Genomic DNA, 22,872 nt, shown 5'->3' with positions numbered 1-22,872 from the left:
CAGAAGACCACGGCCCTCATGCACTTTTAACCGCAGTGTGATCCGGCAGCATGGGACACACGCGGGCCACGCCCGGGTGAAGCCCTGGCCAAGGGTGGGCCTGTCCATGCTCGGAAGAGCTCAGAAAAGGCTGGGCTGGGCACGCCTCTAACGTTGAACTCCTGGGATACAAGGCCATACCATCATGGGAAAAATAAAGACTAAACAACTGCAAGCAGGAGGAGAAACCATTGCAATGCTTGATTCCTTTCTGGTAAGGGCTACAACTGTACTGTCTAAAGATATTGAATTGACACAACATAGACTGTCCCTTGGAAAACCCAAAAGTGGGATCATCACCCGAGACAGTCCCCCGAGAACCTCAAATACTGACTCCCTGGATTATTTTTTACCAGACCCTCCACCAATCATCCAGGGGGTTTAAATAATAGTGCTGTCTCACCAAAAGAACCACCAGTTAAAAGGAAGAGAGGAGGGACTAGGCAACAGCATTCATTAAAATCCAGAAAAGTTGGGACTAATGTAATCAGCATGGTCTATACACAGGGCTCCCCAAATGAAAAGGCCCAAGAAATACATATACATTTAGACCAGCTTATATCAAACGTAATTCAGCCTCCAATAACACGCCTAGAAGCTTTAGAGCAGCGACTTCCAACATTAATTAAGAAGGGAGAGTCAGTATGGAATTCTGGCCCCCCTATTACTGGCATTGAGGCGCTAGGGGGAGTAATAAACGGAACTTAGGCACCCCATGGGGGGAGAGAAACAGGGGCCCACGTAAGGGATAGGCTGAGGAGGAGTAACAACTCAAGGGGGAAGGGGAGACAACTAACTTGCAGACCCTTGCTCTTCCACCGGAAGCTAGCCCATTGGTGCTCATTTTGGTAAATGTGCTGGAACTGAGGATGTCCCAATATGAAACTACTGAGCAACTCGCGGGGAAAGCATTACATTGGTTGACCAAATTTGGTAGAGTGGGCACATTCATATATAGGCACATCATTATGGCCAGGACGACCCCCTGGGTTGAACCATCATTGAAATCTATACCACAGGACTGAATCATGATTATTTTAACGCACATGAATTGGTGAGGGAGCTGTTAGAATGTTTACCTATTGCACTTCCATTGGGAACACAGATACATGCCCTACACTTAGATTTCTTTTATAAACTGCACTCGGTTTGTAGGAATGAGGTTGGTGTAAGGGACAACTCGCTATCTGTCCAGAGGGAGACATTACCACCAAGAGGCCCTAATGGGATAAGTGTTAGGAATAGGTTTGCCCCATTAGAATGCCTAGAAGAATGCGATTGACTCCAGGAGGCAGTCAATGTTAGAGGTAACAAGAGTAATCACAGTGGGCATGAGAATAGAAAAGAAGGATCAAAGGAAATTAAGATAATTTCATGGAATATAGCAGGCTTTAGCCACAAGGGCAGAATGCCATAAATAAACATCATATTTTCTGTCTCCAAGAGACTTGGGAGATAGAATCAACATCGATGGATGGTTTTATAACTTTTCAGTCCCCAGCAGTTACAGCTAGAACAGGCAGGGCAAAAGGTGGAATGGTAACCCTTGTGACAAATATTCAAAGTATTAGAATATTAAACTTCTTCCACAAATGAGTGTATTTCGGTTATCTAATAATTGAAGGACAGGAAGATTGGGATTTGTTACCAATTAATTTCTGTAACAATAAATTTGAGGGAATGATGGGCTTTGTAGTAAGAGAACTGGAAAAAGCAATCGAGGAAGCTATTGCAGATCATCCTAAGATATTAAGGAGCCTCTTACTGGGTAATTTTAATAATAGTGTTTGTAATTTAATGGATAATGCAGTCTGCGGGATAACAGATTGTTGTGGTGATTATGCATTTTAATCACACCTCTTACGGGGAGACAATGAATAGGATTCTAACTATATGGGATATGGAGATTGAAAATAGCGTCAATGAATCCACTGGGGATATGGACAAGACCTATGGTTGTCCGAACTTAGGCTTGACAATTGATTTTATAATCGCCTTTGAGGCCTTAACTATTAGGCTCAATAAGAAAAGGGTGACATTCACGGTCTTTAGTGATCATGCTTTCCTTGCTTGGAATATGTGGTGGAAGTTTAAGTCCCATATACAGACAGTCCTAGTCCCGAAACTGGTTTTGGCTAGAAATAATGGGCATATCTTAAAATGGAACAAGGCGGAGGGGCAAGATTTCCTCCATATCCTGATCTTCACTAAGTATTCAGAAATTATGATTTTTCTTGATATCAGTGTACCTCCAGATCAAGTTATATTAGCTTTTGAAGAAATTATGAGTGGGATTAAACACCAACTAACATGTCATTTTAAGAACTGTGTTGCAAGCCAGGATTCGTGGTTTGATCATAATTAAGGGTTCGTGTTTTCGGTTTTTACTGATTTTTACAGCTAAATACAGACAGAAAACCAATTATTTTCCTGTATATATTTATTTTTAAATGTGGGTAAAAACGGAAATTGGGTTGTTTTTGAGTGATTTTCAATGCTGTCAATCATGACTGCCAGGCCAATAGCTGTGCGGATTGACAGGCAAGGGGACTAAAAAATATATAGGGATTTTTTTAAAGAGCCTTAAACAGCAGTAGATTTGCACATCCTTGATACTAAAATGTACATATTTTCTTACAAGTGCATATTTTACCAGCTGAGTCTTTATATCATTGAAACCTGTCAGGAATTCAGGCACAAGTGCACATTAACTAGTTAAATAAATGCAGAAATATACACATTCCGGCCTAATTTTTTTCCCAAACCTAAAATAAATATGGGTGTATACAGGTAAAATCTGCAAAAAATAAATATCGATAAATACAGATGGAAATGGCAAAAATAAAAATACCATAAAACCGGGAGCCCTAATCATAATTGTACCAAGGTGGCCACCAAACTACACATTGCCTTACGTGCAACACCAAGGGATCAGGGCTGTGTAAGAGCACTACGAACAAGTTATAGAGAAGCAAGAGGGGCAAGATTAAGGTAACTAAAGCTTAAAGCATGGAAAGGTTTGAGAAGGGCACTGTTTGAAAAGGATACCTGGGAATTTTGGAGGGGTTTGAAGGTGCCTCTACTAAAGGATGAAGAGGTTCCATCTTTAGAGACACATATAGAGGAAGATGGATGGGAAGCATATTTTCAAAATATATTTAAAAATTCCATTTTCGCAATGACTTCACAAAATGTTCCCCAATACCTCACCTACTTGTTGGCACTGTCATAACGCGTCTGGAGATTTTCTACACATATGGTGGCACTGTCCACCACCTATTGGAAAGAAATCCTCAGTCATATTAAAGATGTAATTGGATACCCCATACCATCAACTCCAATGGTGACTATACTGGGAATTAGGCCTTCAACTCTCCTTGCTATGACTCATGCATGACACGTATAATATTCCATATGGTAGGAGCAGCTAAGCAGATAATAGCAGTGTACTGGAAGAAAACAGATAAGCCACCTATCGCTTTATGGTTTACTCACCTCTGGCCCACCAGAGAAGTATGTGGAGAAGTGTGGCTCAATGCTTAGAGCGGCAGACCTTGATGCAGAACGCTGGCCAGGGACCAGGGTTCGATTCCCGCCTCGGCAGGTTTCGGGCTTAAATTCCTCTGACTGGATATTCTCGCCTCAGTGCCGATTCTAAGCATGGGTCCCACGCTGCAACTCTGGGCAATAGCTTGCTTAGTCTCCACAAAGGCCCCCTGATACACAAGGGATGCCTGGTTTCACCATGGGATGCCCAGGAGTGGACACCCCACAAGGAAAAGCCAGGAGGGGTTCCCTTGTGGTAGGAGTACAAGCGCCGGGATGCCTCCGGGTCACTGTTCGCGCTATACAAATACGCCACATTTACATTTACACATTTACATGGCAATGGAACTCCCCACGACTCGGTTAGCCTATAACACAACTAGGTTTACAAACACATGGCAACCTCTTTTAGGCCATTTCTCTAAATTAGAGTACACCTGTTTTACTCCACCAAAACTTAGAGCCCTACAACTCTTTGAAGACGCCCTCTTGCCTCAGCATACTGACATCTTACAGGAGACATACCAGTGGACTCACACAGCGAGTCCACTATCTAGTCCCTAACTCGCCCTGCATGGATAGCTCCTCTCACCCTCCTTTTCCCAACTTTAAGACCTCCCCTACACCCTGTTTAATTTTTTATCCTTCGTTGTGAAGCTCAGAACCACAGCTCTATATGTTGCATGCCAGGTAAACTATGGATATCGAACTATGAACCAGAAATTGTTTTGCTGTAAATGCACGAAACTGTTGCTGTATGAGACTGAGTAGCCTTTATTTGAATGTTTTATTCTGATATTCCTTTTAATAAAAAGATTTGAAACAAAAAAAGAAATAAATTATTAAAAAGATTTATATATATTTTTTTGAAACACAAGGCCAAAGGTCGAGTAGTTTATACATCTCACATAACCCCTCATAAAGAAATATAGGACAATATTACACATTACTAATTATATATTTTTTATATCAAATGCCTTATTAATTGCTTTTAGCATGCTTTAGAAAGATTTCAAGCATTTGAGCATTACCTGTTCAGTTTTCAGTTATTGCCTGAGACTACAGAAAATTGTCAATGTTTTGAGCAATGTCTGTTTTTGTTTGTGATAATGTGTTAATAATACAAATGTGTTTTCTTAAAGAAATTCCATTTGAAGGATAAATATTAATGCAATATAAGAGGATCACACATGCCACCATTTAACGTTTGAGGTGGAAGAAATTGAATGAATGTTTTCAACGCTGCAAATAAACAAGGCCCCTCCTGAGCACCTGGAAACATTCGGTAATTGTTCCAATCGGTAAAAAGGGAGATAAGCCAGCACTGAAAAACTATAGACCTACCTTATTATTTGATAGTACTGCAAAATTAATGGGCAGAGGGCTTTTAAGTAGGCTAGAGGAATGGGCATTCAAAAAGGCATTCTAGCAAGGGCCCAGTATGGCTTTAGAAAAAATGGGAAGAGTACAATTGATCAGTGCCTAAACCTGACCATGATTATGTCTAAATACACTTTAGTCAAAGAGGGGCAATTATATATGGCATTTATGGATGTCACAGCGGCCTTTGACTTTGTGGCTCAAAGCAAATTTTGAGTAATAATGGAAGAACTAGGAGTGAATCCCCCGATTGTTGCCTTTATTAGGCAACTATATACAGGAGCAACAGCATGTGTTAGTTATGGAGGGAAATGAGAATGTACAAGGATTTTTAACATTGAGAAAGGGATAAGACAGGGTTGTATATTTGCCCCATTCTTGTTCTCTTTGTATACAAACCGGCTAGAGAAAGTATTGGGGCGAGCGCAAAAAATGTTCCTTACGTTGACTCATCACCCTTACCTGTACTCCTCTATGAGGACGATGCAGTGGTCCTGGCAAGGACTCCAGGGGTACTGCAGAAGCTCACCGAGGTGTAAACAAACTATATAGTTAGCTTAGATCGGTGTTTCAATATCTCCAAGCCTTTTGTTTTAATTGCAGGACCACGTCCTAGGAATCCCTTAATTTCTGTATCGAGAAGAGGAAGCTGAAAGTGGTTGATACATTTTCCTATCTGGGGGAATTATTCGACAAGAAGTTATCATGAGAAAAGATGATCCAAAGTAGAAAGGCCATCTTGGAAAGCTGGGTTTTGGGCACTTGCGAAGCTTTCTACAAAACTGGGGTCTTAACCGTAACCAGAATTGGTAAAAATATCAAGTGAAAATACTGATTAGTGTTACATATGGGGCAGCAATTTGGGGTACCGTGGATCCTGCTCCCTTGCAACATGTGGAGTATGACTTCTGTAAGAAGGTGTTGTCGCTTCCCCGTTCAAGCGTTAATTATCTCCCCTATATGTTAATGCATCTCCTATACATTGAGGATGTAATTAGATTGGCCCCATTATTATTCTGGCTCTCTATATGGAAAAGACAGTGTATACCATTAAACTAGGTGATCCTGAGGGATTGTTTAAAGCTGGATTATGCCCATAGGATCCCCTGGTTAAAATACATAGAGGACACCTAGTCTGCGCTTGGATTACGATATTTATTTGTGTCGCTGATGCTGTGTGCCACGTTTACAAATGCAAAATTAAAAAAGATTATCCTAGAAAAAGCTGGGAATGGTAGCTGGGAAAAGAATAAAGTTAAAACTACAATAAATGCACACATTTTGCTTCCCCCTCCTAAAGATATATTACAATCATACCTATTATTTGTACATAATATTCAGTAGCGTTATATCTTAATCAGGTTTAGGCTAAACTATATATTTTAATGTTTGTCTTCCCGGCAAATACTTACTCTGTAAATGAGTTACCACTGTGCCTGTGTAATTGGGGAGTGTCCCAAACTACGCTACATATTTTATTCTTATGCACTTTTTATGGGCCCCAAAGGAAAGCCTTTTAGTCCCAATGTTACAGAAATATAATTGTGTCCAATGTATGACTGAACTGAAATGTATCCAACCGTTGCCAGATCCCTATGTGTGTCACTCCCTTGCCTCCTTCCTATGGACGGTGGCTAGGCGCAGATGTTTAGCAGAAATGTAGCCTTACAGATGTTTTAACGAACAGTGATGAGTTGGAAGATAAAACATTGTAAATTTGAGACATTTTTATATGATGTATGGTTTTAGATGTTTTATTGCATAAAGTAGAGTATTGAATTCATTTAAAAACCATGTTGCCCAGTTTTGTTATTGTAAAAGCATGTAAAATGGTGTTTGAATAAAAAAAAAATGATTTGCATGATTGAATAATTCTTTACAAGTGATCTTAATAAAAGTATACTAACTGTGATAAGGATTAAGTTAACAGCATAGCTCACATTCAAAATATTGTCTATATGAATTAATATAGGTGGAGAAAACCTCTACTGTTTTTTTATATATATCTTCATGTTATTTACTAGTGTATTTTATTATTGGGGCATACAGTAGCAGACACAATAAATCATGACTGAGATTTTAATAAAGTGCTTACTTTTTGAATAAATGCATACATGTTTTAAAGAAGTAAAAAATACATTTGTAATGTTCCTATCATGTGAGCACTCTATTTAAAATAGGTAGTATATAAATTGGACATTGATCTGTATTAGTGGCTGTTGTTTTACTGTATATTGTGTACATTAGGGGCTATTACCTACAACAGTGTCAATTATTGTGATGTCATTAGCTCATGTGACAGCACTTCCTGTAAAACTAAGGGGCTCTTTACGATGTCCAGCGGAAACTTTCCGCTTGGCACCGTCTTGCAATCGGAACCGACCAACTTGCGGTCGGCGGTTCCACCTGACTGATTACGATGTGACCGAACACCGTTTGGTCGGAGTCCCATTGACTTCTATGGGAGCCCGAGTTCCGCCCGACAACACAGGCTTCTATGGGGAAATGGGGTGCGTGCAGAAAACCTTGCACCCTGTCGCATGCACCCCATTGTGCCTGCCACACAGTGCATGGTTTTACAGTGGGGTCCCTTAGGTACCCCCTTGGGCCCGTACCGGAGGCCACAGGCTAAAAGGGGGCCTTCCAGAAACCCCCCAAAGTCAATTTTCAGTCGGCGGATTGTAAACCGACTGAGTCGGTCAGAGGTGTTCCGATACGGACAAGGAGATTCTGACTGTAAGGAAGAGCATTTCTGCCCAACATTGTAATCGGCCCCATAATGTCAAAAATCATATGATGTCACTTCCTATTATGGGTTTGAGACAAAGGGCGAGCATGTGATGTCACTTCTGCTACTCCTGGCATTTTGGTGTGTTCTTCTTCTTCTTGTTTATCAGCAAAACACACAGGGAAGACATGGGTTGGCAGTTCGGTTTGGACTGTTCCCATGAGGCACAGTGTCAAGACTGATTTGCATATGGCCATGTGTGAACTGGGGTGGCTTGGTCAGCAACATAATGATGGATTAAACCCAGATCTGTGACTGGGGGTGAATGTTTTGCCATTGTGCAACATTCCGTCCATCATCTTGTGTGTTTTGCTGATCACCCTATGTGAGAAGGGTATGCCCAGACGTGGGTCCCGAGCTCACTATGCCACTGGAGTCAAGCTATCCTGGCTGAAGACGGCTGATAGCCAGAAACTGGTCCTAGGATGCTTGATTCCGGTCCAGGGAAGACATGGCTTGGCAGTTCGGTCTGGACTGTTCCCATGAGGCACAGGGTCAAGACTGATTTGCATATGGCCATGTGTGAACTGGGGTGGCTTGGTGAGCAAATTAACGATGGATTATACCTAGATCTGTGACTGGGGTGAATGTTTTGCCATTGTGCAACATTCCGTCCATCATCTTGTGTGTTTTGGTGTTCATCCTATGTGGGAAGGGTAGGCCCAGACGTGGGTCCCGTGCTCACTACGCCACTGGAGTCAAGCTATCCTGGCTGAAGATGGCTGATAGCCAGAAACCGGTCCTAGGAGTCTTGATTCTGGTCTAGGGAAGACATGGCTTGGCAGTTCGGTCTGGACTGTTCCCATGAGGAACAGGGTCAAGACTGATTTGCATATGGCCATGTGTGAACTTGGTTGGCTTGGTGAGCAAAATATTGATGGATTAAACCCAGATCTGTGACTGGGGTGAATGTTTTGCCATTGTGCAACATTCCGTCCATCATCTTGTGTGTTTTGCGGTTAACTTGTTTATCACACTTTGGAACATATGTCTTGATTCTATAACTTGCTACTCGCTCAAATTCACCAAGCCTACTTTACCACTGATGCACTAATAGTTTTTACCTTTGCATAGATTTATTGACCTATTTTAAGTCTTTGTTTTTGATTACTATGTGAAAAGCTGTGAAAGGAAGCAATATCTATTTTTAAAAAAATACTTCTATGTGCATATTTAAACAGAGTTGCAAAATTTAAAGAAAACAGTGTGCAGTATTTTAATACTTGCTATACCTTAACGTTCCATATGGCTACCCCTACTTCTCACTCCAAGTGCTTTGCATTAAAGTAAAAGCATATATGACCTTGTAGAAGGCTAAATAGTACAACTACTACATAGGTATGGCGCCATGCAGCAGGGCTGCCTCTGCAGTCTAATTCCGCTTTCCGGAAAATGTCCATGTTAAGAAAGGGCTCCTTTGACATTCTCCCTGCGCAGCTTTTTGTTGTGCATTTTATTTGAGAAACCGCAATATTTCATAAACGTATCCGATTTTATATCCGGACATGGTACTTAAATTTACATAGTTCAAGGCAGAGTGTTCATGACCATTTTCATTCTTACCCTGCATTTTGCAGCATTTATATCTAACGTTTAAATCAAGAAAATAGTGTTAATCGCTTAAAATCCGAACATGAAAATAAAGTAACTCATTTTTTTTTCTAGCGTTTTACGATGGGATAATGAGACAGATGTCGCTCAACTGGAAGGACATTTTGACATTGTTATGTGTGCTGACTGGTAAGTACATCAAAATCACACAACTCCTGTTAGGAAAAAATAGCTTTGCTAGAGTAATTGTGCGCCGCTTGCTGATGGCTAAGCAAAGTCAACAAATGAAGCACAAAGCCACCTTAACCCCAACAAATTAATATTCATCTCCGTGTGACAGTTATAAGGTAGTCTTCCATCAGACAGTAACTTCTACCACATTATTTCCCAAAGATTGATTTTGAGAAGCATTTCCATTTTCTGAAATTGCCTCTGTTTCATGCTTGACGTATCAGTAAATGGACGACTTAGGCAAATTGCAAATAATTATGGCTCAGTGAGGAGCAGTCTGGAGAGAAAGGAGTTTATCAACACAAACAGCTCAATTAGCTTACTTCTTCGAAGATCTTACTGTTGGTATAAGAGACATTTGTACATGTAAAATAGATAAACTGTGCATGCGTGTACCTATGACTATATATGTCCGCTCATATGTTTGTATTCCCTTCGGCACATAGAAGGACATCTTTCACACTAAACTGAGCATAAAGTGATGTTGTTGTCCAAACACCAAATATACATGTACATTTAAGAGAGTGTTCATGTGTGTTATGTGTTTACGCGGTGCCTGAAATGGGTGTCCATTGTATACAAGGAGAGGCTGCATGCAGCTTATCCAATGTGCAGAGTGCAGAAGAAGTGTCAGCCATTTTGTTTTCAGAAACCAGTGCAAATACAGATAGAGATTTGTTTTAATGAGCACATAAGATACACATAGAACACTGCAGTCCGTGTTGTATATAAGAATAATTATATGTGTCAAATTAAAAAATGTGTTTCCTTTTTTTTCTTCTTAACTTCTATTTTTAACGTGGGACCCCTTGGTGTTATCAGGATCACATTATGATAGAAGAATTTTCCGGGAGCTACATGCAGGTCCACGCTGGTGCCATTGGCATGTCTTTCTCTGTGGTTGCCATTGTGCCGTTTGCCCCCCACACCCCATTAGCAGACACTCTTTGACTAACATCAGCATTACTCGTGTAGCATTCGGTTAGTGTCCTAGGGAGCTCACCAGTGCTTCATTTGTAAGGGAATGGGTGCTGGTGCCCACATCTTTTCTCTGAAATCCGTAACAGGTGCAATTAAATGTTGGCGCACTTAATGCCAAGGCTGAATAGTCGTGAATTCACCTCAGGCCTCTTTACTCCACTACCAGACACTCCTTGTCCTTTATCTCACTCCTGTAGGCTCCTGCTTTCTCCCTTTATGACAGTTTTTCTGTCTCTCTCTTCCAACATCTTTGCACTTTGTTTGCTTTACTGTTTCTTGCCTTTTGTTGCAGAAAATAAGTGCTGGTCTCTAAAAATAAGTGTTTTAAATTAAACACTGGTGTCAGTGGTGTTGTTAACCCCCACTTTACCAGTTAAAGTGGGGGTTGCCACTGAGCCCCATTGCCTGATAAAACATTCCTCTAAAATGTAGTAGTTTAATTTTTTAATTCTTCTGAGAAAATTGAAATAACGTGTTAATACCAGGTCAGGACTGAGACAAAAGGGTCAAGAGCTCCTAAGTGAGACAAGTTCTGGACTGAGACGAAAGGGTCAAGAGCTCCTAAGTGAGACAAGTTCTGGACTGAGACGAAAGGGTCAAGAGCTCCTAAGTGAGACAAGTTCATTTACAAAGACTAAGAAAGAAATTATGGAAAATGGAGACAGCTGGAAATTGAGTGAGAGGAGACAGAAAGGTGAAAGAGAAAAAATATGATGGAAAAAAGAATAGACATTGGAAGTCGAAACTCGAAATGAAGGATGGATGTGAAAACCGGAAAGGTTAAAGGGGAAAAGGTAAAGAGAAAGAAAAATGGTGGGAGTAAGAAAATGTAAAAGGAACAAATAAAACGGAGAGAGAAGGAAGGCAGGAAAGGTAAAAAGAACAAGGACAGGAAATGAATTGGAAGAATGGATACATGTATGGAAGGATGGCTAGAAGGAAGAACTAAACAATGGGCGTATGGATGGGTGGATGATGAGCACATTGACCCTAGAATAGATGTAATGGTGTAAGTATAGAGGAGTGGGTAAAAGAATGGATGTATGAAATGGTCATTTAACTGATTACATGTTTATCGGATGGATGGAAGCATAAACGAAGAGCGGATGGGAAGGTGGGAGGATGAATGTACAGATAGATGTACAGGTAAATGGAACAATTCTAGGAAGGGTCGGGCTTACTTGCTTTGCCCTTTCTGTGTCATTATAGGTTTAGTGCTTCATTGGGGAGATGTTGATCTTCTGGTTATTCCTTTGACTGGAGTTCCCAGTCGGCCAAAACCTGTTAGCAAATTATTTCCGCAATGAAGGAAATATGAAATATGAACTAAAGGCAAATACTTTACTACAAATACTGGGCTTAACAAAGGGTTTCTTTTGGTGCCCAACATTGTGGAAATGAATTGTGCACGGGTAGAAAGAAGAAAAATTGGATGCCTCTTTTTTAATTTGGCATCCAGGAGCCGGCCTTGGAATTTTATTAGAGTTTGCGTCAGTCAAGAGAGTAGAACTTTCCTATTAAGGTGGCCATTCATGCTAACACACTGCAAACACAAGCTCTTTTTCCGAATCCAGGACAGTGTTGTTCTGATTTGATAGTTATCCATTGGCCTGGTATTGAGATCTGCCCCCTCAGAAAATGTCACTCAAGAAACATAGGGGCATATTATCAAGCACGGCGTTAACATTATCGCCGCTTTAGCTGCAGAAAACTGCCGCTAAAGCGGCGATTATGGGCTTGATATTACGCCGTAGAGAATTCCCATAGAGGTCCATGTTCCCACCAGAACATGGGCTTCAATGGGAATTCCCAAGGGCGTATTATCAAGCCCATTATCGCCGATTTAGTAGCAGTTTTCTGCTGCTAAAGCGGGGATAATGTTAACGTTGTTTCTTGATAATATGCCCCATAGTCCTTAATTGATTACTTCTCACAACCGTACAGAAGTGCATTTTCCACCCTTCGTTTGTAAATGTAGTGAAAGTGCCAAATGTGTAAGGAAAGTGTAGAGATGTGGTGGCAAGCTCTCACAGTATATAAAGTCCTAAAGTTGGTGCTTTATGGGCCGCAGTGTTGTAGATATACAAGTAACCAAGGTGTAATACCAGAAGATTGAGTTTCTGATAAACCTACAGACGCCCTTTGTACCTGGTCAAAGAAGCGGCATAGCGGGCATAACTGCTGTCTTTGGAACTGGGAATCCAGGTTCTAGTCCCAGCTTTGGTTCAGCATCCTGTAATTCTGAGCAAATCTCCCTGACCTTAAAAAAATGAATGTGTCCTTGTGTAATGTAATTGGTGCTCATGTAAAGCACTACCACATTTCAGGAACCAGTTAGCGCTACATAAATCTGTAGATTTACAATTCTTAACTCCACTTTTAAATACCTTGACAAAGAATGGAAAATCTGTGGTTACTTGTGTATACTTACCTTGACGATATATTGGTAGTCAATATTCAGAAGTAGATATTCCTGTAGGCTGATATCAGAAACTTGATATTTTGAGTTTTGACATACAGCAGTAACATAGCAGAAATCAGTATGCCAGGCTATCTAGATCTGATGTCCCCAATTCAACAAGCAATGGTATGTTGCTTGGTTCTTTTGACACAAAGACATTACTGCTGTTAATCCGTACATAGGTCCGTGTTTATCTTGGGTATCACATCTGCATGGAATAGACTTCTGAGCAAACGTCATGCTTTATTTTTCATAATCGATCCCATCCTAACTGATGCTGGTCTTAAACCGCGTTCCTGGTATGCCCTTTTAAATCGAAATTTGTAGCTTTAAACTTTCCCCTTCTCTGTCTATTTCAGTTCATTTTCAATATACAAAGAATGAAGCAAAAGTGTTCTTTGCAGCAATCGAAATGCAATGTCACATTGATAGATATTCGAATTCTCTGCCTGTTGAATTTCCTGTTGGCTATAGACAAACTATTAAAATGCGAAATGTGTATTTACACTTTGCATGCAATTATTGCACGATTTAGAATATTTGACAATGAATTCAATAGGTAGTTGAATAACCCTCCAAATTAGAAGAAATCGCTCTATTGTTTTCTTAAACATAATACCCCTTTCACACCAAACCCATTCCCTGCTATTTATTTATGTAGATGCATTTCTTTTTCTTAGCATTGAATGGGCATGCTACGTTTGAGCCGGTGTTTATTACTTGTGTTTTTATTCCTGTGTTGACTTTTCTGGATGGCATCCGTGCTTTGTTGCCTGAGCATTTAATTTCCGAGGAGTTCTTTGTTCCAAAAAGAGCAGACATGGGTTTCACACTAATCGCCGATAATGTTCCCGGGAGATGCATCATCTGATTAAAATAAGGAGCTAAACAACACCATATGATTGCAGCAAGTAATTTAGTAAATGCCTTCCTCACCAAATATTAGAATGGATACTCCAGGTTTCATTGCACAGATGAAGTTAATGCCAGGCCGGATTAGATCAGATTAAGGCGTAAAGTCAGATCAGAGTGCTGGCGGACATGGGCGGGAGGGCAGCGGCCTTCTTGGAGGCTTAGACTCGGCTCACATATGGATGTTCTCCAGATTATGTGGGTGAAGCAAGGTCCTGCCAAGAGATTTGCAGTTGTATTTGTTCTTCACACAAACATCAAAACAACTTGGATTTACCACCCCATGCTCCATGTCATGCAGATTAGACCGTAACCCATAAGGGAGCATTTGATTGGAGTGACATTCAATGCAGTGAAAAATTGTAGTTTGTTTTTCATAATGGAAGGCGTGAGAAATCCACGACATGGAAGTTTGTGATGATTCCAATATAGAATTTACTGTGTATAGCAGTCTGCAAGCTAATGCATGCATTTTACACTGATGTGGGTATGAACATTCATACATTCTTTCCAACATACAAATGCTTTTGTGTGTGTGGATGCTTGTGTTGTGGTGTTTGTGTGCCCCACGAACATCCCCAGGAAGTGTGCAGGGATGTTATATACGATTTTGCATCAGTGCTGCATGTTATACTAGTCCCCTGGTCCGCAAACATCAAAAGTGTGAAATGTCCCCTTTCCTGCTCATCTATAAGATTTGTCGCAATTGTATCCTGTCCCCTAGTGCATCCTTTGAATTTGTGAAATTTCCCCCAAGAGAAAACTGAAATTGCTTCTTGAATCTTTCCACTGATTGTTGTTAGCTAAATATTTCCTCTCAGTAAAATGATCATTAAAAGATTGTTGAGAAAGGAATATTCCATATAATCCTTGTAGACTTCATGGTCGCCATTGATAGGGATTTGCGCTACAGAATCAAGGCACAAGCAGAGAGCAATAATGCACATTTTTACTGAAGGCAATCACGTTTGTGCTTCAGGAGTTCGAAGCCTGGGTACACAGCAACATAGTTGTTTAGGGCAGTTGCAGCGTTGTTGGATTAATAAACACATTGCTGTAATATAGTTAACAATCATAGAAAGATCCCAACCCGTTGACGTCTATTCCGTGTGATGTAGAAAACGTGGTTAGAGAGTACTGAAGCCAAGAATTGCTGTAACTGACCAATTTTTGTGTTATGCCAACTAAAACACGTGCAGAATCATTGAATCCTATATGCGGTCGGGCTTGGCGAATATTTAATTTCCAGTCCACAAATTCGAAATCGTGAATCGGGCCAAAAATCTGGAAATTAGCTGATTTGATGCAAAGCAAATGAGGAGAGGGATCAACAGACTGCAGGACTGCAAACCAATACATTTCAGAGAATGAATCCAGTTTTATAGCATATCAACTCTTTTTACACTTACTTGATAATTTTTAGGCTCATTTTTATAGATGCGTATCTTTTTAACAAATGGATGTGTTTTGTTATTTTTATCATTTATTTTATTGGGAATTTTTAGAAAAGCACTAGTTTAGCTCCAGAGGATAGCATAGCACAGTAGTTAGCAATACGATACACAGCCAGCAACTATTTTTGCAGTCGAACTAATGACCAGATAATTTTTAATGAATTAACTACTTTTTTTGTAAATAATTAATTTAGCCATATTTTGAGTGATTTTATTAAATGAGAAATTAGTGGGGTTTTCAATAGTTCTTTGAGTACATTGTTCCCAAATTCACATTATTCTAGCGTGCGCTAGAAAATAAATATTAGCCATAGATGTTTAAACTCAAGCCTGCTATAACCAGTTTCATTTCGAGAGTCTAAGTAACAGTGAGGAGGTTTGTGTGTTTTGGGGAGAAATTTTTCACAATAAAAGAAAACCCAAAGGCTTAAAAATCAGTACAATTCCGGACATTCCTATCACATTCAGTATGCATCCCTGCATCATTTCACTGCTCGTCTTCAACGCCTACATCCTTTATACATGAGAAAAAAAGCACAATAGATGATTCTTCAGATTTTGATATGTACCAATAGGTGAGCGTTGTTTATTGTGGCATTGTATTTTTTGTGTACATTTAGGACTTTTGTTCTAAGTGGATAGGTTTCTTAAATTCTGAAGACTGTATTTCACTTATAAAATACATGCTGCATTGCCCATTCTTTCAAAAATGCATGGTATGCAGAGAATTCGGGATGATTAAGACAGGACTATACAGTATTCTTTATATTAATTTGTCTCCTTGCAGTGTGCTTCCATTGGTGTGCATCATGAACAGCAGACATTGGTGCAATCCTTCTAGGATTACTGGACCAATCTGTCAAAGTTAGCCCTTGTAGTTGTTTGAAGTCAGCAGAGGGGTTTATCAGATGTCAGGCTACTTAGGGTTTCTTGTTGCCATGGGTATTTCATATAATTTAATGTAACTTATTATTACAGTGAGGCAGGGAAAGAGTGGTGATGGGAACCTGGGTACATGTTAATGAGGTATGTTTGTAGCTGAGTGTTAAATTAGATTTTATTCTGAATTATAACGTCTCTTTTGTTGGAGGCTAGCTTTAAGAAGACACTTAGGGCCCCTTTAGGATGGCGGGCTGATTGCCACCGCCGGCCCGGCGGGGGCAATCTGCCCATCATCCGTGCTGAAATGACCCCCGCCATATTACAATGGCTGGGGGCTCCGTGGCGGACGGAATGACCGTCCGCAGCTTTTCCGCCCGCTCCGGGCGGAAGAGGGTTCTATATGGTGGCGGTGTCTGAAAGACACTGCCAGCCATATTAAGATGTGGGTTTTCAAATGCCGCCACGGAAAGGCATGCAGAGTCTGCTTGGGGGGCCCGTTGCGGGCCCCCAGGGATTCCGGGGGGGTGGGGAGTGCACATGGGGGGTACCTTTGGTACTCTCCTGCAGTTCCATGAACAACATGGCAGGCACCGCACAGTGCCTGCTATGTTGTGCATGAAAGTGCACAACATGCCTTCCTGGCATTGTGGCGGGCGGTGCTGAGTGCACCGCCCACCACAATGTCCGGAATGCAGGATGCGCCCGCCACTGGGGCGGGCGCATCCTAAGGGCAGCCACGGGGCCCCCTACCCTTATGGCGGGCGGTCCCTTTGTACGACGGGATGGCGGGCGGACAAAGTCCGCCCGCCATCCTAATGTGCCCCTTAGTATCTAAGACTGGATGAAACTGAGACAAAATGTGTGGTGTTTGATATCCTCCCCTGACAACACCTTTTGGAATAGCTGTGTAGTGTTAGCATATTGGTATACTGACATTTGTCAGTTCACTAGCAGGGCCCGCAGAAGTGTCATGTAGAGGTAAACATCTTGAATAAAATACTAGAGCTTTAGGAGATGCCAAATAAGGAGAAGTGTGTTGATGAAGATCGTTCCATATGTATATACTTTTTTCTTCATATGAACAAGAAATTGCACTTTTTTTGCCAACCTTTGGTAGTGTTTAATGAGAAGGTGGAAGCTGAGGGTGGTGTGGTCAACTTTCTCTGCCATGAGGATAATGAGGCCTATATTCACTTTGGTATCTGAAGGGCATCGTTGGTGACCCAAATAGTTGCAGTCTCTGTCCTGCACCTAAATGCGGATGCCAGCGTTGGAGTGTCGAGGAGGAGGTGGCAGTAGATAAAGCTTGAAGCTGTAGAGAAACCGCTCTCATGAGGTGGGCGGTCAGGCATTAGGCTGCGCCTCTTATGGTAAATTGCATTTTTGTGGGAGTGGAAGGCGATTCTATTATTTAGGGTAGAAGGTAAGGGTTCTGTTGCTACTGGGGAGTTAGCCTTCTTTTATAAAAAGGGCTCTCAGTCAAAAAACTTTTATGATGTCTTTATTATGTCACGAGGGTTTATAGGCTAAGGAGGTTTGCTATTTGCACGTTTGTTTTTGAGACTGTGGGGTTATGCTCAGCCTTGTTTTAGTGATCTGTGTTGCATCTGATTGGCTTGTGTTAACAAATAGATGAAAAATTGATAAAGCTGTAGACTTTTCCATGAGCATGAAAAAGGGTCCTGAAAGGATTTCGTAAGTGTTTGAATATGGCTTTGATTTCACTCTCTTATGAAAGAATATTTGAAGATAGTAGGTTGATGCTAAACAGATCAGGTTTGATTCTTTTTCTTTTAGAACTTCCTTTTCACCCTCTTTGTGTTTCTGTTTTTCTATCTCTTAGTTTTGCGTAATCCCAGTGTATATAAAACTTGGGAAATAATGCTTTATTTGTGTACATGGGTGTGACCAGCGAGTGCTTTACTGAGGCTGTCTGTGATTGTGTTTTTCATTTCTGTCTATATTGAGGAGTTATTGTTTGTCTAGTGTTACAGGGGGAAGTCTTTAATGGACATTGTTTGAATTTTGTGGATCTTGCTTTTCCTTTGCTGATGGTGTTCTTTGAGTGATCAACAGGAGGACTGTAAGTTGTTCATACTATAAAGCCTACTCAACATACACTACCACTTATACCGTCGTGATCCAACACCTCTACATCACTCAGATACATGTTGCTTTTTCCCTTTCACTTCCCAAAGCTGGACATGTCCCTCATGAACTTAAGAGAAGGCATTACTGTTGATCTGACATCTTCCCTGTTATCCCCTCCCTGCATTGTTTTGTTTTTGTCAGACTCTGTAGTGGTGATTACTGCTTCAAATGTTAAGTAAGTGATTATATTTATGAGGGGCTTGGTTATCGTTGGTTTATGGTATTGTTTGACTGATGCAGAAGTGAATTGTTAAGTAGCCACAGTACAGTACGTGCACACCCACCTACGCCATGTTGACAGTACCCTGCCTGCATATCCCCCAGTTGCATGTTGCTGCCTCCCTTTCACTGAAGGCTGTATTTGTCTCCAGAGAGATCAGAACAATCACTATTTCCCCTGCTATCCCCTTCCATTAATCTTCCAGATTACTACCTACACAACAATTAACATCTACATCACTCCTACACCCTCACCACTATCTTTACCCTATCTGCATCTACATCACCATCAGCACTACTTCACTCACCTCCAATTAGACAATTGCCACCTCAACCCTATGCCACAATTTACACTCTCACTAACACCCTCATCAAACCGTACTCCACCGCTATTACCTTACACTACTAGCAAAACCTATATTTTACTCGACCTTCTACGCTGTATATCCCAACCTACACCCCATATGCCGAATTCCCCTTAATTGCACCCTGCACCACCAACTCCCAACATCTGTTTTTGCACCGAGTGGGTGCGGACTTCAAGCCCCAGCCAGCCCTGCGGCAGAGGAAGCGCCCGCCGTCCCACCTTTCGCGCCAGGAGGCACTTGTAAAGCCGAGTAGGCTCCTGCAGCGTGGTAGCCATTGTTGCACCGAGTGGGGGCAGACTTCAAGCCCCAGCCAGCCCTGCGGCAGAGGAAGCCGCCACCTTCCTTTCGCGCCTGGAGGGGCTTGTAAAGCCGAGTAGGCTCCCACAGCGCGGGTCGCACCTGAAGGACTGGGTTTTTCTAAGACCCAGCGGTGCCAGGGATAACACCTAAAACCTTCGTGGGTAACCTGTTCCGGCGTACAAATGACAGAGACACGGGACACTTCCTTCGGCGTCAAAGATTCGAGGTTTATTTACTGCAGGGAAAACAGAAGTCACGTGAAGTACACAGCATGTAAGTTCGCGGAGTCTGATTCAACTTGTATCTGTGGATCGCTCCTTTTATACAGTTTTCTCTCATAAGTTAGCATGGTGCACAAAGGATTACAACCTGGTTCCCATCGTAAAGACCATAAGGGGGTCGCTTTCATGTATTCAGGGCCCGGAACATAAGTACAGTAACGTTTGGTAGTTCCCAACTGTAAAAGCACATTTTCTCACCATTCGTACATTCCAATCAGCAGTAAACAAATCAAGGAAGAGACAAAAACAGGTGCAGAGGAAGACGGGAACAGTGAACAGATCGAAAAAGGGTGTAAAAGGGGAGGTACCAGGAAACACGAGCTGCAGGCATCAAAGGGGACGTGCCTAATGAATACACAACTAAGACAATAGACCGGCACGGCAAGATGAGCCACAAGCGGGGCCATCTGCCCTACAGTGTCATCCCCCTCATCATAAAGACACCCTCAAAGGAACACGTGTCTTCCGCAAAAGTTTGGGAATCCCAGGGTCGCGAAGCGGACAGCGTCCGTTCGCTGGCTACTTGAGGGCAAGAAACAAAATGGATGCCGTATCTAAAATGGAACCCGCGGGTTCAGATGAAGAAACCCACGAAACAAACGAACGGTTTAGGCTAGCACAGCGAAAACACGTACACCCACTAAACTCGTCATTTGCGGTTCATAGATACCAGATTCGATCATATTCGTGCGAGTCGAAAACACCACTTACGATTGTCACGGAACCTCAGACGCTCCTTTTGCCCTCATGTAGGCAAGCACTAGTCGGAATCATAATCGATCTCGATATTCATCAGACCATCTAGATGCTGCTGTAACATAATTCTATCCATCAATGCTTCCTTGGTAACAGGCGGCCGTCTTATACACGTTGTAGCACAGAGGCCACATAAGGCAGGACCACACTGCACACAAAGACAGCACGTGAACAGGAATGCCACAACAACTCCGATAATCATCAGAATCTTCCAACCCCAAGTCGACATTAGGCCCCAAAACCACCCTATTAGCGTCCAATCCCCTACGTCCACGTGTATGGACTCAGAGATCTTATGCAACTTCGAGATGGCTTGATAAACAGTCGGAGCCTTGTCTGGAATGAAAATACAACAGCTCGAATGGATCACCTTACATACTCCACCTCGATCTGCTAAGACAACGTCTAAAACCATACGGTTTTGTAACGTCATAAGCCTATCCGCCTGAAGCTCTGCTGTGATATTGCCAAGGGCACTGGCAGTGATATTAGCAGTCGACTCCACCACTCGAGTCAACTGTCTCAGGTTCCTACTATTGACCATAGGTCCCCAAAACGGAAAGAAACCCTTGAAAAAGTCTCCTGCCTCTTGACCGGCAGTGTCCTCTTTGCTAATCACGCCCCTCACAACTCTAGTCTTGTGGTAATCTGCGGCAACCGTAAAGGTCGGTGGCAACAAGTTTGCAATATAACAGGTGCCCGCGAAGTCAAGGGGCAACCATGTATATGCACAGTCATAACAGACAAAGTACGTACCCTTGGCAGTCAGGAGAACAGGGGACGAGAGCATCGGTAGAACATACGTCTCGGAGCAAGCACTCTCCCCGAGATGAGCTCTCGGGCTTCGGCCACAGCCTTTTAGACTGAAATTACCAAGGTGGGGTACGATCCACATTGGAGACGAGCTCTTAAGCTGTCTTTCGCCTACGAGCGCACTATACTCAACCTCACTCAGATCCCTATAGGCTCGCACCTCTTCCTCTGGGATGAGCGACGGCTCTTAGATATCCCTATCTAAATCAGCAATCGCTATTGCCAAGGGCTTATGGTACGGACCGGGACCAAAGTGTGGAGAACGTGGCTCTCGACTGGGGTAGGAATCTAGTACGCTTCGAAACATTGTTTGGAATGCTCGAGCTGAACCCTGGGAACTGTAAGGAAGGACCAAGTACGGAATTCCCTTATCGGTGGTATGTGGCATTAAACCACACACCCAACAGTTGGTAGTGTTTACAACCAACTGATGCTGATGAAGGAGCTGAACGAAGGAATTGTTCATGAACTCCGCACGTCTAGCCTGCTCGTGTTGTGGTAAGATGTGGAAGGAATGAGGAGAAACAGTGGAGATAGGTTTAGGTTCAGAAGAAGGGGTAGGTGAGGCAGTAGGCAACAAGGACTGTATCGTGTAATACACCCCACCCACCAATAACAAAGAAACAGTTACAAATAGGAGGAACACCTGAAACATGAAGCATTTTCTTCGTGCTACTTTACGCAATTCAAATCTTTGGGCCTGAGCCTTTTCCAATTCTGACAGCTTTGAGAAAGCCATCCTCTAAAACCGTCCGCAACGTTTTTGACGCACTTCGTTCTGTGTAGCAGTAGCCAATCCCCAGGAGTTCCTAGGAACCGACGGTCTTCGACCTAGTGTCAAGACCTACTAACCAGAAGGAAGTACCCGCGCGGCCCTACGGTCCACCCGGATGTAAGGTATTTTTAATCAACAATACATATATCTTAGCTGTGGAAGCAAAAACGTATACATAGAAAAAGACTCAAAATTTCAAAATCACAATAATGCAAGTGTGTTCAAACTGGATAGTGATAATGGGGTAACGTGGATGTCAGGGGAGTAAAAAAAAATTATTAGTCTCTAGTACTGGATCGTAGAAAATATCGGCTTCTCCCAGGACGTGTTTGGTCGTCGAACAGTTGATCCGATGATGAAACAGAGTTCTGTTGATCAGTCAATTGTTCAGATCCTGAGTTTCGTGATGGCAAATGTTCAACAATGTCGTTCTGCTGCACTGAGGTCTCCCCGACAGGCTGAGCGTCGCTAAAAGGGACGAAAGTTGGCACAGTTTCTGCTTCAGACGAGGCAATGCCCTTCCTCACCCACGAGTCTGCTGGTAAATGTATAGGTACCTTCTTGGTATGGGTGGCATGCACCCAATTCTTGCATCCTTCCAAACGAACAGCAGTCCTCGTGGCAAGGAGCACTTGGTAGGGTCCGGTAAAACGAGGCTCAAGGTTACGCCTCCGAGCAAAATTTTGTGTCACCACCCAGTCTCCGGGCTGGAGCTGGTGGCCTGGACCCTCCATCTGCGTCGGCAGTGCTTCAAAGACCTGTTGGTGAATTAACCTCAGTTTAGCAGTCAGATCATGAAGATAATCGATCAACATTGGATACTCAAGATCAGAAAACACACTGGGTCTAGGGACCCCCCAAACATTGGCAGGGCGGCCAAACACAATCTCATAGGGACTAAGCCCTACCCGGGAGTGTACAGTCGCCCTAGTTGACAGAAGAGCTAGAGGCAAAGCGTCAGGCCACGAGAGACCAGTCGTAGCC

The 22,872-nt window shown here is 42.4% G+C and overlaps 1 protein-coding gene across 1 annotated transcript in view; it reads left to right on the top strand.

Annotated features, from left to right (window-relative positions):
- CAMKMT (calmodulin-lysine N-methyltransferase) overlaps window positions 1–22,872 on the top strand; it is a 469,006-nt gene that overhangs the window by 290,944 nt on the left and 155,190 nt on the right. Inside the window, exon 10 of the mRNA XM_086927794.1 lies at window positions 9,419–9,493. Within this exon, the coding sequence (XP_086783920.1) occupies window positions 9,419–9,493 (75 nt within the window). The remainder of the gene's footprint in view (window positions 1–9,418; window positions 9,494–22,872) is intronic.

This window comes from Lissotriton vulgaris, chromosome 6, assembly GCF_964263255.1.
Source record: "Lissotriton vulgaris chromosome 6, aLisVul1.2, whole genome shotgun sequence".
Taxonomy (NCBI): domain Eukaryota; kingdom Metazoa; phylum Chordata; class Amphibia; order Caudata; family Salamandridae; genus Lissotriton; species Lissotriton vulgaris.
The sequence above is the reverse complement of the archived record's forward strand: the minus strand, read 5'-3'. Positions and strand labels throughout refer to the sequence as shown.